This window comes from Ursus arctos, unplaced genomic scaffold (assembly GCF_023065955.2).
Source record: "Ursus arctos isolate Adak ecotype North America unplaced genomic scaffold, UrsArc2.0 scaffold_18, whole genome shotgun sequence".
NCBI classification, from domain to species: Eukaryota; Metazoa; Chordata; class Mammalia; order Carnivora; family Ursidae; genus Ursus; species Ursus arctos.
The window spans coordinates 49,399,905-49,416,511 of record NW_026622852.1 but is presented as its reverse complement, the minus strand read 5'-3'; the positions used below and the strand labels follow the sequence as shown (position 1 = coordinate 49,416,511).

General features: G+C 36.8%; 1 protein-coding gene across 6 annotated transcripts in view; it reads left to right on the top strand.

Moving 5' to 3' along the window:
• The window catches only part of STRBP (spermatid perinuclear RNA binding protein), a 127,783-nt gene that overhangs the window by 72,637 nt on the left and 38,539 nt on the right, over nucleotides 1–16,607 (top strand). For all 6 annotated transcript variants that reach the window (XM_048223079.2, XM_044389581.3, XM_044389580.3 and 3 more), the window contains exons 3-5: nucleotides 116–336; nucleotides 5,172–5,337; nucleotides 9,055–9,199. In XM_048223079.2, coding sequence (XP_048079036.1) covers nucleotides 116–336; nucleotides 5,172–5,337; nucleotides 9,055–9,199 — 532 coding nt within the window. The remainder of the gene's footprint in view (nucleotides 1–115; nucleotides 337–5,171; nucleotides 5,338–9,054; nucleotides 9,200–16,607) is intronic.

Below are 16,607 nucleotides of genomic sequence, written 5' to 3'. Positions count from 1 at the left end.
AATGCTCTGACTTGACTTAAATATATTTGTTTGTTTGTTTTTTAATATATTTGTATATCATACTTTTCAGGTAGCATTACTTTTATTGAAGTAATTGTTTTCTTTCTTCTGACAGAGATCTATTAGATCTTTTGCCAATGATGATCGCCATGTTATGGTGAAACATTCAACAATCTATCCATCTCCAGAGGAACTCGAAGCTGTTCAGAATATGGTGTCTACTGTTGAATGTGCTCTTAAACATGTCTCGGATTGGCTTGATGAAACAAATAAAGGCACAAAAACAGAGGGTGAGGCAGACGTGAAGAAGGATGAGGCCGCAGACGCCTATTCCAAGTGAGTGTGGCCTGAGCTTTGTGGCGCTTTACTGCAGTGCCCAGAAAAACTCAGAGCCCTGTCCCACTGGGTTTCATTTGGTATATGGTGTTCTTTAGGTTTTCTCATTTACATGATGTAAACAAGGAAGTAAATTTGTGGAATTTTTCCGAGTTACATTTGAAAGGAAGGCAAGAAAGGAATAATAATTAGAGCCGGGGAAAGAAGATGAACTTGTTCAGGATGCCTTTTGAGAGTGCACCAAGACCTTTCAAATTGTCATTTTTGGAGATTATGAAATGTCACTTTTTTCATGTGTTGGTTCAGCCTTCTAAATTCAGAAATAAATAGTAGTGTTTTTTGGTCTCTGTGGAAATGATAAAATGTCATTTTTTTTTAGGTATTTAAAAATCCTGGTGGAGAAGAAAGAGTGCAGGAAAATGTGTTCTAAATGTATTTTTGACCATATCTACCTTGTTGATTCCCAGAATTCAGCATTGTCTGGCATGTAGTAAAGGCTCATTGGATATTTGTGGAATGAATGAAGGACTAACAGGAGCCAAACCCTTCAGCAATTATAGCAGAGTATTCTCAGTGCTGTAACAATAGTAAGAGATGAGTGAGTTGCAGCTTCATGATAACTGGAGTTAGATCATGAAACTCTGTATGCCATACTAAGCTTACTGTTTTGAGCAATGTCACCATAATTGGAATAAGTATGATTTACTTTGAAAGAAGCTCATTTGATTATACTCTATTTATATAGGACTAAGAGGATTATTTTGGCTAGAACTTACAAATTAAAGATAGAGGTTACAGAATTTTTTTCCAACTTTCAATTCTAAATGTGATAAATAGATAAAGAATTAGTGGGGAAGTATTGATGAATTGATTTTCTTCACTGAGAGATAGTGTAACTTTTTAGAGGCAAGATAATCAGTATTAGTTTTCAGATGAAGAACATAATTCCTTGAATTTGTTAACTGTTTACAGGTGATATCTACATTGTATATAGTTCCAGCTTTGTCAGCTTGGAGGTTCTTGGCGATAATTCAGGTTTTCTTGCATATGGTGGCTTTAAAATAGATACCTGTCAAATTTTGAGGTTTATGTTAATTAGTAGTAATATCCAGTAATCTAGTTCTATATATCCCAGTCCTTGTGCAAGTTAAATAGTTGTGCACTCCATATTTAAATTGTACTTTGGAACGTGTTTATGCCCTTTCAAAAACTTTTTTTTTTTTTTTTTTTAAAGATTTTATTTATTTATGTGACAGAGAGACAGCCAGCGAGAGAGGGAACACAGCAGGGGGAGTGGGAGAGGAAGAAGCAGGCTCCCAGCCGAGGAGCCCGATGTGGGGCTCGATCCCGGAACGCCGGGATCACGCCCTGAGCCGAAGGCAGGTGCCCAACGACTGCGCTACCCAGGCGCCCCCCTTTCAAAAACTTTTTAAAAAATTTTGATGAAATATGTATAACATAAAACTTACCATTTTTAAGTGGAATTTCATTTATCGTTGGAATTCAGGCCTTCTTAATACTTCTTCTGTTGTTTGTTTTTAAGGCTGAGCGGACTTTTGAAAAGTGCTCCAGCAAACTTTTGCTTAACTGGATCAGGTCACTGTATTTTAAAGGTTTTTAAAAGATAATGTGCTCCACACTTTCATTTGGACTTGCAAATATAGCTCTGTGTGTGGGTGCTCTAGACCATCTTTGTGAACAGTCCCAGGTGGAGCATTTGTCTTGATTCCTCCCATGTGTTGGAACTCAAGGAGGGCAGAATGTTTGGGTCCTTATTTTGTATAAAACCAAGGCAGGCACATCTTCCAAGAACAGAGCTGTTTTCCAGTAATAGACACGGGTTGAGCTCCTGATCTATGCTAAGTACTACAGAGGGCACCGAGATGGGTGAAGGCTAGCTTCTATTTATTAAGCACCTTCTATTGCCAGGCACTGATAGGCAGCTTTTACCCATGTGCTCTTATTTTACCTTTTTACAAACTGACTCAAAAGTCAAAGAAAGTTCCCACTATTTGTATTATTAGGAATACTAGGGTTTGCTATATTCAAATTCATTATTCACATTCAGGACTGAAGTAGGAGTTTTTTTCTGCTCAGTCATGCTGTCATCTGCATAAGACCAAGTATATCCTAATTGTGACATAGAATTTAATAAGTAATAATGGCTCATTAATAATAGTTATCATTTATTGAATGCCATTTACTGTGGCAGACCATTTTTCACATTATCTTACAACAAACCTGCTAGTCTAGGTTGTTATCATTTCCCTCCTCTGCCCCCATTTTACCTATGAAATTTCTACTGCTTCAAATTTGCACATGAAAGGAGTGACTCAGAATCATTAACAAACTTTAACTTGCTTTAGGTCAGTGAATGAGTATGTGTGGTGGGTAGGATTCATATTCATAAATTGGACTCCAGATCCAATTTTCTTAGCGTCTTTGCCTCAAATTCCTGTGACTGAAATGTGAAAGTATAGAGCAGGGAGAGATTATATGCTGGTTCTGGGAATCAGAAAAAACTTTATGAAGGAAAGTAGCATTTGCAGTAAGCTCAGAGGATGGGAAGGCTTTTGGCAGGCAGTTCAAAGTGGAAGAAAAAATAAATCTCAGCAAAGTTCTAGGTATGAGAAAGCATAGGGACCACTTAGGGGATAAATAGCTATTGTTCATTGGGCTATTAATGTATGCCAGCATCTGCGCTAAGTTCATTACTTACATGATATTCTTAGGACCACTTTGTAAGAAAGGTATTTCTTTCTTTTTTACAAATGAGAAAGTAAGCTCAAAAGAGTCAGGTAATTTGTAATTTACCCAGTGTCACAATAGCGAGTGGCAGAACCCGAATTTGAACAACGAAGTCATGTTGTCTTCTCAATTGCCTCCCTGTATGCTAAGTGCCTAAGTGTTCAGTGGGACACCAGGAAAGTAATAGGCAAAGTGCCATCCATGCAGTGGTTTTGGAAGATTATTCTGGTAGTGTTGGAATGGCAGAAGTTACTCATTAAAGCCAATGAAGAGATGGTTATTGAGGTAGTCTAGGTGAGACGTAATAAGAGCCTGAACAGGAACTAGTTTGAAGGCATTTGTTCGAAGGTGAAGGTGATTGTGGAGGGAGATTTATCAACTATTACTAGATTTGCGAGAATGAGAAGGTGAGAGGACAGGGATACAGAAGAAGAAAGAATCAAAGGTGATAGACTCTCTTCTTAATATCAGATAATTTCCTATTTGGGTCACTTGCTTTAAAACCCTTCTTCTGTCTATACTTATACCACCCTTTATAGTTTTTCATTGATTTAATGTTTATTGAATTTCTAAGGTGTGCCAGCTGCTTAACCAGAGTCTGGATTATTTATAACTTCCTGTCTTGTTTCTACTGCCACAATGTTTCTCTCCCTTATCCTTTCTCTAGTTCATTCTCCACTCTGCTGATTCTTTATCCCAGCTAGAATGACCTTTATTCTCTCTAACTATATCAAGACTTTTGAAGCCAGACTTTGAAGTTGCTTGCTTGACCTCTCTAATTTTGACCTCTCCTTCTCCCGAACTTGGAAAGCAACCGTAATAATGTAAAGAACCTGATCTTTGTGATCACACTAACCTGAGTTTGAATCCCGGCTTTGTGTTTTACTCTCTCTGTGAACTTGAACAATTAATTAGCTTTTCTGAGGTTGACATTCCTTGTCTTTTAATTGCAAGCTTGTAGTGAGGTTTATTTTGTTATTTTTAAAAATTTTTAAAAGATTTTATATACTTTTGAGAGAGAACACAGGCACGCATGAGCAGGCGGGGTGGAGGGGCAGAGGTAGAAGCGGACTCCTTGCTGAGCAGGGAGCCCAATGCTGGACTCCATCCCAGGACCCCAGGATCATGACCTGAGCCGAAGGCAGACATTTAACTGAGTGAGCCACCCAGGTGCCCTCGTTGTGAGGTTTAAATGGAGTTTGTGTCATGCAGTTTGTTCTCATATGTTACTTTTTCTCTTCCCCTTTTAAGCAGGTTACTTTTTGTACTTGACTGTACTGTGAGCCTTAGGAGCAGGAGAGGCTGGATCTCCTCTAGTGTACTTCCTGTACTCAGATGCTTGCTTACTTGTTGAGTGACTGCTAAGATTAAGTTACATTTTCACTTGTGATAAGGGAAATGAACCGATAAGAAATTTTTAGTATTCAAATCAAGGGTAGATGTTAACATTATTATTATTCATGACTTGATGTTCTTTGAATGTTTGTTCTTTTAGCCACAACTGGATTTAGAATGCATATACTGGCAGATTATCTTTGGTCTGTTCCTTCTTTGCTCAGCTCTTTAGTTTTATCACATTGTTCTGCTTTCCCCATAAACTTTTGTGGATTCCTGGAATGATACAGCTAGAAGGGAGGAGCAGCTGTTTTGCAGTTACGGGTAATGAGCCAGCAGGCACCAGTAAGAGTAGAGTTCAGGTCTTTTAGATTTCCACCCTGATCTCTTTTTCAGTATACTTTGGTGTTCAGGTTTCTCACAAATTTCTTTAATTACTAATAAAAAGATAAAAGGAGGAAGTTTAAAAATATTTTTAAAAATGTTAAAGGGGATATAGTACATATAGACTTTCCTAACAAGCACTGTAGGTGTAATAAAGAATTAAAAGACTTGTAGTATGAAATATGTTCTTTATTGATTCCTTGGGGAAGATAGATACTTTATTAGTCTTAAATTTGAGACTTAATATTTGATGTCTGGATTTATATACTCCTTATCAGTTCATATGGATATCCAGGAAGCCAAGTGATGATTAAGTTATAGTTTGGGAAATAGGTTGTAAAAGTAATCATTTAGACTTTTATTTTTAGGGATCAAGGTGGTCGGACATTGTGTGGTGTAATGAGGATTGGCCTGGTTGCAAAAGGCTTGCTGATTAAAGATGATATGGACTTGGAGCTGGTTTTAATGTGCAAAGACAAACCCACAGAGACCCTGTTAAATACAGTCAAAGATAATCTTCCTATTCAGATTCAGGTGAGTACAGTTTAATTGCACCTCTAGGAGAATTTGTAAAAAGGTGAAAATAGGTAGTAACCTTGATGAAATTAATAAAAAGAAATTGGTAATAGTAAAGGGTAGGTGCACACAAAGGGAATACTGCTACTCTGGGTCAGTGACTCATCCCTCACATTTTAAAACAAACTTCTGATGATTAGTGCTCAGGATATATTTACTAGATTAAGATGGCTCTTAAGGTACAGTTTTCAATTTTCAGATATATCTTGCTGAGAGGCTTCTTGTTTTTCAGGCTAGGTCTCTCAGTTTTATAAACTTCCTAGAAGGTTTGGTATAATGCAGAAAAGATCAAAAAGAGCCTATACAACTAGAGATGGTCATAGGTGATAATAAAAATCGAAAACTCCGTTAATTTGACAGTCACTGTTCATTCTGTTAATAGAAAGTCACTATTAATTTCTTGTTCCAAACCTTTTTACAATTGGATGCTTTTAGAAAATTTTGATGTTGGCATGCTTTTTGGAGAATGCTGTGAAGGTGGAAGGTTCTTCAGGGCTGAAGAACATGGGTTGGTCTGGGGCTGTGGCCGCCCTAGGACCTGCTCTGCCAGTCTGCTCCAAGGGCCAGCTGTATTACTAATTGGGAAGCTGTGATCATCTTTCAGTTTCACATGTGTTGTCTGTGGTGTAATCCGATTATAGCTTTTTGATGATTTCATATTGGTTAGTCCTTGTATCCATGTCACATAAATAGATACCAGCCCTCAGAGTCCCACAAAGTCCTTTGAGTGGAATACTCTCTTCTGTTTAGTTTGTTTCCTTTATTTGTATTTCTTCTAAAAAGGTTTTTTTTCCCCCCAAGTTATATGAATTCTAAATTTTTTTTTATTAGCTTTGTTATTGGATGCTTTTCTTTCACACTTACAAGTTGATCTTCGAAACCATCTTCCTGACTTTTTTATCTATTATTCTTGATACTCAAATTTGTGTTACTTGTTGACATATTTCCCTATATTAATTTTTGGAGCACCATTTTTTCATTTTGCCTTAGATCTCAAGATATGGTTTTCTGAGTGACTAAACATATATTTGGCTTTTCCATTTTCAGTTCTTATGAAGAAATGTTTTTGGTCTTTCATAGGGTTAAATTGATTTCTTCTAAAAAATATTTTAAGTCCTTTTGTTATGATTTGGTGAGGGAGAGTGGTGAGCAATATGGAGTACGGTAATAGAGCTTTTTTTTTTTTTAGAGACAGTGTGGGGGGGTGGGGAATATGGGTTGGGGGGTAGAGGGAGAGTGAGGGAGAGAATCTTAAGTGCAGGGCTCGATGTGGGGGTCAGTGCCATGACCCTGAGATCATGACCTGAGCCGAAATCAAGAGTTGGATGCTTAACCGACTGAGCCACCCAGGCACCCTAATAGAGCTTTTAAAAAACAGTGAGCTCAGTAACAGGAAGTTTCCGGCTAGCTATACTTTTTGTTATTAGAATGTTAATAAAATTCCTCATTTCTATTTTTTATATTGTTTTAAAATGTAATCTGTATTCCTGCTTTTAGTACAGTGAACACTGTTACTCTGAAATCTAGGATAAAGTAATAATCCGTGGAGGCTTTTCACCATCTCACCCTGTAGTGTTTCTGCTCCCTGTAGTGAATCCTGTTTCTTATGAGAGTGGTCCTGTTCCTTAGCTATATCAGGGTGGAAAAGGAGTTGAGAACCAGGGCTATAAATAACTGAAGTTCTTATTCTGAAAATCTGTCACCTTTCTCTAGTATTGATATGGGAGATTGGGCCAAATTTCAGTCTGCATTAATAGAGCTTTCTTTGTGCAGATCACAACTGTGTAAACTCTACATATTTTGTCTCCTCGGTGAGTGAGGGTCTTTACTTCTGGGCACCACAGTTTTAAATGTTCTTGTCGAGCTAGCCAAGTAAGTGTTCAAGGGAAGGACCCAGAAGAAAGTGCAATCTGTGTAAACCATTTTAAATTTGAACAGACTGGGGCTTTTTAGTCAAGAGAAGACAAAAAAAGACACATATCTCTTGGTCTTTGAAGGGCTTCTTAGAGAAGTTAAAAGGGGCCTGAACTCTTAAGACCAGTGGTAGACGTTAAGAGAAAAGTGTTTCCCTTTATCATAGCCAATAGAGTTATCCAGCCCTGAAACCAGCTGCTTTGTGTGATGGTTAGATCTGTTACTATAGGCGTTTGGGTAGAGGTATCCAAGTAAAATGGGGACATAATTGTATACCCATCTCAGATTAAATTGTATACGTGTGCACATATATGCCTACATACATACAACATATTTCAGAAAATCATTTTAAGCATGATTTCTACCTTTACTTCCTGCCTTCCTTTTGTTTTCTTTGTGTTTGTATGGAAAACCAATTTCTGATATGATACGCTCTTATTTTCTTGTGAATTAAAAATCTCTTTCCCGAGCACTTACCATAGCAAAACTTTTAGTAATCTAAGTACCTTAATTAATTGTGGTTGTACCATACCTTTTCTCTATGTATTCTTTTCTAGGTCGATTTTAGAACTTCCTTGAGCAGGGGATAAGGGTGACCAAAACCAGGAATCACTTTTATTTAGCCCAAAACTTTTACCATGGTGATCTGCATGCATAGTTGAAAATTAAGTTTGACTAATTCTCTTCTGGATGTCTTTAATGTTATTATAGTGTCAGTATAAACAGGTTTCTGTTTTTTCTCTATATTCTAGTTCTGGTTTTTCCAGTGACTGTGTGGCCTTTCCCTTCCTTGGTTTCCTTTATTCAAAATTAGGATAATGAATTTTCTATTCATCTTTTTTGATATGAATGTTTAATGGTAAAATGCTATTTTAAAGCACACTGATACTCAAAGACCTAGTAGTGTTTCCATTCAGCTATTGATGTCAGGTTATGGATATAAATTTCACCAATAAGAAAGACCTTGTGTAACTTATTAAACTATATGTTGAATGTATAATAATATATTAAATATAACTTAATATGTGATTCTCATTGGTGATTATTTTGTGGAAGGCCCTTAAATTATATGTGTATAATTATATGCTAAAAAAAAAGCCCTGTATGTTTCCCTGTGGATGTCAGGTGATTTGTCCCATAACGATAGGTCTCATTGGAGTGATCTCTGAGACCTACCTGTCCTTTGGGAAAGGAAGTTACTTGTTTATACTAATTTTTTTGCTGGTGAGTAACAGTGCAGAGATCCTTTCTTACTCTTTCTTACTTGATTCTCTTTAAAAATGTACATAATCTTATATAAAAATTGATTAATCTTATATTTGTAAGTCCTTAAGAAGTAGGAGTTCCTTTTGAGAACAGTCCCGTCAAAAAGGATTTGGTTTAGAGAGCATTCTCAGCAATTTATTATTCTACAGTAGTTTTCTGTAAGAATTTTAAGAACAGCACTTTACCCATTATCGTATAATGATGCTGTTGGTATTTTACTTTCAAATATTAGAAAGAATGGTTTTAAAGATTGTTTAATAATTGTATAGATGGTTGACATTGTGGTTGCATTTTGAGGTGTGGAGAAGGAAGATCTGTTGTGGTAAGTTGGGAGAAGAGAGAAATATTATCCTTAAACTGAAGAACTAGTTTAAGACTTTACTCTTTCAGCCCAGTATTACTAATAGTTAATAACATTTGAAAATTAAGGGGCATTCATTTTTTGAGATTTTAATCTAATTAATTGGGTGTTTTTGAAATGTTGGTGACTTTCAGAAACTCACAGAAGAGAAATATCAAGTGGAACAATGTGTAGATGAGGCTTCTATTGTAATTCGGAATACAAAAGAGCCCACGCTAACTTTGAAGGTGATACTTACTTCCCCTCTAATTAGGGACGAATTGGAGAAGAAGGATGGAGGTACACATGTATATATTTTTGTTTTGTTCACATAAGACCTCTCTTGAATGCTCTGTTAAGTGTGCTTAATGGATTTAAGAAATAACTGTCTTCGTTTTTGGCATAAAAAGCTTTATTTCTACATAATTGCCATATTTTGCAAAAATGTATACATTTGAAATATATGTTAATTCAAAAACCTGTTGATTATCATGTTGCTTTAATTTTTATACTAGTACGGTGTTGTTTTACTTTGTTATTACATTGTTATTGGGATCAGCCAACCTATTCTATGTAGTCTGATTTTAGGATTAAATGTGGTTCAGAACAATATTGTTTTCACATTTACTCACTGTTTCAAGTTACTCATTTGCCCGTTGCTGTTGACTTCTAATAACTATTACAACTTTGTAAGATTTATGCTTTACCTAATTGTCCATGTGTAAATATGTTTTATAATATAAGATATAAATTGGGGGATTATTTTCTAAAAATTAATCTTTAGTAAATTTTTTTCTAGGAGATTTGTGATCCTGTTAACATTTCATATATGATATATGTGGGAATTATGCCTTAAACTAACTTTTTTCTGAAGTTAAAAAGAATTCTTGTGTGGCAGTATCTTCCTTATAAAAGTAGAGTAAGCAATCTGTATTCAGCTTTGAGAAAGAACGATGGAGCCTAGACTTCTTTATCTGATGTTTTTATCCTGTCAAGTTAGCTTGTTTCTGCCTCTCAGTCCTAACCCTAGAAACACTTGCCGTGTGATATTTGTCCTGTGTCAGACCTTTGACCAACTGGCCCTTCTCTGTCATGACAATTTAGAGGCAGTGTGGCTTATCTGGGCCAGTGGGGACTCCCTTTTGCTGTTTTTCATCACTAGACATTTAGCAAGTCCCGTTGCTTTCTCCCCTACCTGAAATACCAGTGCAGTAAGAAATATTGGTCAGTTTCTTAATTTATGTCAAATTGATGGTAAAGGTGTAGTAAAAGACACATTAGTGATATTAGGATTTAGAAATTTAAAATTTTGACAGGGATGTCTCATAGAATCTCTTAAAGTAAAAGTGATACACTCCTTTTAAAAACAGTTTTTTGGGATAAGTAAAATCAGCTATACCATACCCAACAGATAAAAAGTAGACACATTATGAGTCAAGTTTTAAAATCAAAGTGCATCCAATCTGTAATTGGGTTTTTGCCAGTACTTTTTTTTTTCTTTTCTGTATATAGTATCTCTAATACCTCTGAAGAACCAATCCTAAGCAGCTTAATTTCTTTAACAGCTTTACAGTTCACCATTAACTATAGAACTATAAAATGATTTCTGAAGTGTCAAGATAATTCTGTTAATTCTGGTAAGCTGTGTTCTGCTTGACCCTCTAGTGTAAAGCCAACCACTTCTAAGAATAGTTGTAATTATAGGTATTATTAACAATTATTTGAGTATAGAGAGATGAGAAAAAGACTGAAATCACCAAAGACTAGATTAATTCTATATCTGCTTGTAGTGGTAGGCATCTCTTCAGTTATTTCTTTGAAAATATTAAGGGAACATCAGGCTTCTTTTTTCCCCGCCATAGTTTTGTATACTTATGTGGGATTAGGTAATAGTTTACTGTAATACCCTTAAGCTTGGTCTATTGCCTCTATAACTTTAATTTCTGTTCACAGAAGCTGGAAACATTCTTACTGTACTGCACCCTTACTAGAAGACTAGTTACTGTAGAATCATCTCTGTTGAGGGTGTTTGGGTTACTAAAGGATCCCAAGACCTCTTTTTGAGCTGAGTCTGTGATCAGCTGATGTTAACTGTATTGTGTGGGATCAGATAAGGTGAAAGAATCTGCCTGGAGCTAATGTGTAAAACACATTACTTCCTCCCCCTTTGAATGGCGGAAAGATTTGCTTTGCAAATATTGTCCTTAACCTCTCAGCCCGGTTGAGTCACTGTTACCTCTTATAATTTGTGCATTTTGTCTTACCCGGGCTTTTTCAAAATGCTTTTTGATCTGCATGCAGTTTTGCATTTTCCTGGACAACTTTTAGGATCCAGCATAACTGAACATTTGAGACCTGGGCCTCCTACTTTGATGCAGTTATTTTCAGTTGCATGGGATGAATGTAAAGGATTCATTTGGCTTCCAGGAATTTCTAAGACTGGGAGATATTCCCCTTTTCAAAATCGCCACTCCTTTTCTTTCTCAGTGCTTAAAAAAAAATATGCATTGTAACTCTCTTTAAGGAAACATTTTCCTATAGAATCTCAACAGCTCCCCTTCCCACAAAACAAACCAACTTTTCACAGTATCTGTACACTCACATCTTTCTCTTCCCCTCTCGTCACTTGCTGTACATTTGGGTAAAATCTAAAAAAGGGAAAAAATGTGGTTGCAAGCAGGGAGAAACAGAGGACTGGGGCAGGTGAGAACATCACACTTAACTCCTTAGGGTTGTCTCTGCAGAAATAGGTCTTAACTATTCATTCAGATTGCCACTTGAATTTTCAGTGGCCAAAGTGTATAGTGAATCTCTTTGGTATTGCTTACTCTTTCACAGATAAGATTCCTCCCATGCTGTCAGTCTTCTTGCCATCTTCTAACCCTTTACTTGAAGGCCTTGTAGAATAACCATTCCCCATCACATATGCTTCCTGCTGAAGAAGGCATAGGAGAAGAAGCACTTAGTGCCTGGCAGTTAGGTATTCGATTCTTAACTCTATTAGGTATTCTTGCTGTGTGATCTTGGACAGGTTTCTTCACTTTAAACTGTGGATAAGAAACACTTTAGAAAGTTGTTTGAGGTCAAACGACAGAATTTATGTAATGTGACCTGTACGATACCTACACAAAGTATTTGCTCAATTAATAGTGGTAGTTACACTTACTCAGCTTATACTAAAAAGACTCCCAGTGCAAACTCACATACTCAAACTGCCTTCAGTTCACAGTGAGAATAATGTATACTTGATAGGTCTGAGGAACTGAACCTAAACACAGGTAAACTCTTAAACATCCACTGAAGTGTAGTATTAGAACCACTATACTGTATTTGCTGCAGTGCTAATAATGAACTGATTTGTTGTATAGCTTATGATTTATCAAGAGATGGCTATGTTTTTCCCTACCCATGCCCTTTATCCCTAGTGCCCAGAATGGTACCTAATACATTGTGGGTGTGCTGCACCCCTGCCCCCGGAAAAAAATACGTTAAATGAATTTTTGTAGCCAGCCCATTACCTCATTAAATAGGACTGTCCGGTGTGTAAGAAGCATTAACAATGAGCATCTTGATATTTAAGCAATGTATATTGAAGATTTAGCTGTGTTAAAGTATTTTATAACTTTATGTGTTAGAAGCGTTTTTTCATATATGATTTAACCTTCACAACAGCCATTGCCTTGTTTGATAAATGAGGAAAGTCTCAGGTTTCACCCAGCTCCTCCCTCTCTAAGTCCAGTGTGCTGCATGCTCCCATCACTCGCTAGGATGAGTGTAAGAGCCTCTCAGCTCTTGCAGTTATTCTCAGCCTCACAGGGTCTCAGCTTCTTCTGGTGCTTGTGATTTTAAGAAGTACATTTGCTGTGAGGGTGGTAAGTTAGCTGTTTATTATATTTACAGTGCAATTTGAAACCAGGTGGCTAGGGAACCTCCAGCAACTATTATGGCTGAGGCTAAGATGAACCTCTGTCCTCAGTATTGGGGTAGAGTTTTAGGGGGTCACAGAGAAGCTGCCCAAAAGTCCCTTTTCACGTATTGGTAGCAGTATGAACCTCTGATGCACCTTGGCAGTTCATTAGCATGAGTCCTGCTAAATGGAAGGCATTAGGTTCTCACAGTCCAGAGATCACAACTGGGATTATAACGATGCAGTAGGCTTTATTTTCCTGCCTTCTCTAGCTGCTAGACCCACACTATCCAGTGCAGGTCTGTAGCCATTATCTTTCCAGTGGCCGGCTGCCTACTGAAGCATTGAAGAAAAGTCATATCAAGTGATGTTTCTACCATACATTAGGAAAACAGTGCTCTCTCTGTTCTACCTTCGTGCTACATTTACGTGTCCACATCTTTGTGGCCTGATGTTTTGCATGGACAGTGGCGTGGAGCCTGGTATCTGCTCTTCACAAAGCCTCAAGGAATTGAGAGAAGGGGCTGCCAGGGTAACTTCAGGTTAACTAGAAAATTCTGTCAGCATGAATTCAGTAGCTCATCTACATCCAGATTGTCAACAAGGCCTTTATGATAAGCCAGCTCAATTATTTTACCTTTCAAGAGCCCAGGTTCCTCACAAATAACTTCCATTTAACACAGTCCTGTTCTGGCTTTTCCCCACCGCATCTCCAGGCTGCTGTTTTGTTAGCAGAGTGCCAGCTTGCATGTAAAGGGATCGAGAGAAACTGACCAACATTTTGTGCAGTACTGTGTTTCTGGTCATGATCTAACCTCTAACCAAATAAGCAAAGTTAGGCATGGTAGCCTTGTCTTCCAGTGCTTCCATTGTTCAGAATGTTTTATGTGCCTTCATGCCCTGATGCCAAGTTACTGAGCAATAAATTTTTAAAAGCTGTTTTTCTTTGCTTTGGGCATTTTTGTCACTCCCCAAGCCCATCCCCTCTGCTGTTTCTCATCTGTTTTACTGGTTACTGTAGGAAAATGAAATAGCGCACAGTTCCATTGTTTCTAATTTAAAGACTCCAAATACCTTTTTATCAGAAAAGTTTTGCTTCTCCACAAAACTGAAACACCTGTGTTAAAGTTCACACAGAAACGTTAAGCTTGAGGTTTTACTACAAGAAGTAGCGTTGTTTTTCCAACAGCAAGTCTGTACTTGCCACATTATTTTTCTTAATGAATGAAAAAATAGAAAACTATTACTATTTTTTAAAGTTTTTATTTATTAATTTGAGATAGAGCTAGTGAAAGAGAGAGCATGAGCAGGGGGGAGAGAGGGAGAAGCAGGCTCCCCACTGAGCAGGCAGCCCCACATGGTGCTCAGTCACAGGACCCTGGGATCATGACTGGAGCCGAAGGCAGATGCTTAACCAACGGAGCCACCCAGGTGCCCCTAAAACTATTATTTTTATATAAAGCAAGTAGGCAAGCAGGGCTTATAAGTAGCACTGCAGTGCCATATGAATTTATATTGTTTTAAAATAAGAAACCTCGAAGAAGATAAAATGAGATGAGTTACTACATTTCCTCTGCTGTTTCCTACCTCATGAATATTGAAACATTCTGGATCTTTGGACTTTTTGACTATGAGAGCATGAAGAAACATGGCCATTCTAGTGGTGATGTAAAGGGAGTCCAGTGCAAGCCTTCCGTTCACTGCCTGTGCCTTTCATCTCTTTTTAGCAGAATCTATTGCCTCCAAATGTTGACTGTCTGTAACAAGATGATTTTATTTTATTTTTTAATAAGAGTTTGTGACTAAAATCTGACCTTGGGGATGAAAGAATTTATCTAAATATTTTTGCCATTGTCCCCCTTTAAAAATATGTGTGCTGCAATGAGCTTAAGATGCTATTTACAAGCTGTGACCACTGGACAAAAGTACCAGGAAGGTCAAAAAAAGCTTTGGTTTGCTTGTCTTTTCCTATGCAAACTTCCTCTGACTCACTGTCTTCCACTGACCCCTTTTCCAACACTCATACTAAGATGATCCAATAAAACTTAGCTTGCCTTACTTTTAACTCGAAGACTAAAGTCTTAAAAAATAAGTACATTCTATGTTTTTTTTTGAGATTACATTACTTAGCAGTCAGTCAACTTTTGTCACATCTAACTTTTAAGGATTCTAATCGTTGATTTATAGTAGTTTGTTTTATCTGGTACATGAGCTTTACACAGATGCCTGTATTGACCACAGCTCAGCATTTTGATATAAAAACATTAGAATGAGTTAATTGTATGTTTTCTGTTATAAGAAGGACTGATTTAAGCAAATCCAGGAACTAGATCATCTGTGAGTTAAATACCCATAGGATATGGCTACATATTCATAGTATATGTGTCCATGTTTATAAATTACATTATTAGGTTTTTGGTGTTTTTTTTTTTTTTTTGAGGCTTCCCATTTTATGAGTAAAAAGGGGCAGTGAAATGAGACCCTCTGTTGTGAATTTGTTGGCAGAGGTTAATGTGAAACAATGCAAATATCTGCTGTAGAGCTCACCTGTCAGAAAATAAGTGTGTAGCACTTCAGCCTTTGGAGCGTTACAGCCAGTAGAGAGAGAGCCACCGTTTGTTCTTTCATAACTTTGTTTTCTGTTGGGCATTATGCCTTTGGTTTTAGTTAATGGCATTCTGTCAATTAGAATATTACAGTACAGTTGCCTTAACAATATTAAATAACTGAGGAATCAAAAAAGTATCAGGGATCTTGTCTCCCATTTAAAAATATTTACTGTGTATCCCTTGGCTCACATAAACATACTACCTTCTGTGACTGTTAGGATGATACTAGGAAGACGTGTTGGGTAGACTCTCCTACATCTAAGAGTTCTTACAGGAGAATGGTGAATCTGACTTAAATGGATTAGACAAAGAATTATTCCACAGGAAATACTTGTATGTTATGCATTATAAATATTGCACCAAATAATTGCTTTAAAAACCTACTTCATAGGAGTTTAGAGGGGACATAAATTTGGCGATCCAACCTTGAATTTAGTATCCTGTGACATCTTCTCAGATAAGGATATTTATCATTAATCACATGTTTGAATTCTTTTGCTGCTCTGGGCCATCTAATCCAACTTTAAAATGTTAAGGCAAGTCAGATAATTGTAATTAGATAGTATTCTTTGCTACCTTTCAAAAAAAAAAAAGATAAAACTTGAAATGTTCCAATGTACTTCATTTTTGTAGTTATAATTTTGTTTTAGAAAAGAAAATGAGAGAATTTAAGGTGACGCTTGAAGAGTTTTCATCCGTGGAGCAAAGTTTCTATTAAGGGTTATTTTGTTGGATGAGTTTATTTAGTTGTAAAAAATATATATATATTCAGTGTATTCTTAGTAAATCTCAAATTATTTACATAAAAGAGCCCCAGTTTCCCTCAAGAACTGATTAGCAATTCTTCTGTGAAGGAAAGTCGTTATTGCTCCTGGTCCCAGATTTGTGCTCTTTGTGCCCCGCCAAAGGCAAAAGTGCTATGTACTTATTTTGTGCCCCGTAATGTTATACATATGCTTAATAAGATCCCAGATTGTATGTAGCAGTTGTCATGTATTTGTTTACTGAATGAATGCTTTTGTGCTCCTGTCGTACTTGTGCACAGAATGGCTCTGATGACTGTTTACTTAATCATCATGCACGTAATTTAAGAAGAAAGTAACAAAACAAAGCCAAATCTCGAAATCTTCTGGGAGTCTTATTAGTTCACTCAGATGCTGCTCTTCGTTTTATTTTTATTGTTTGGTAATTT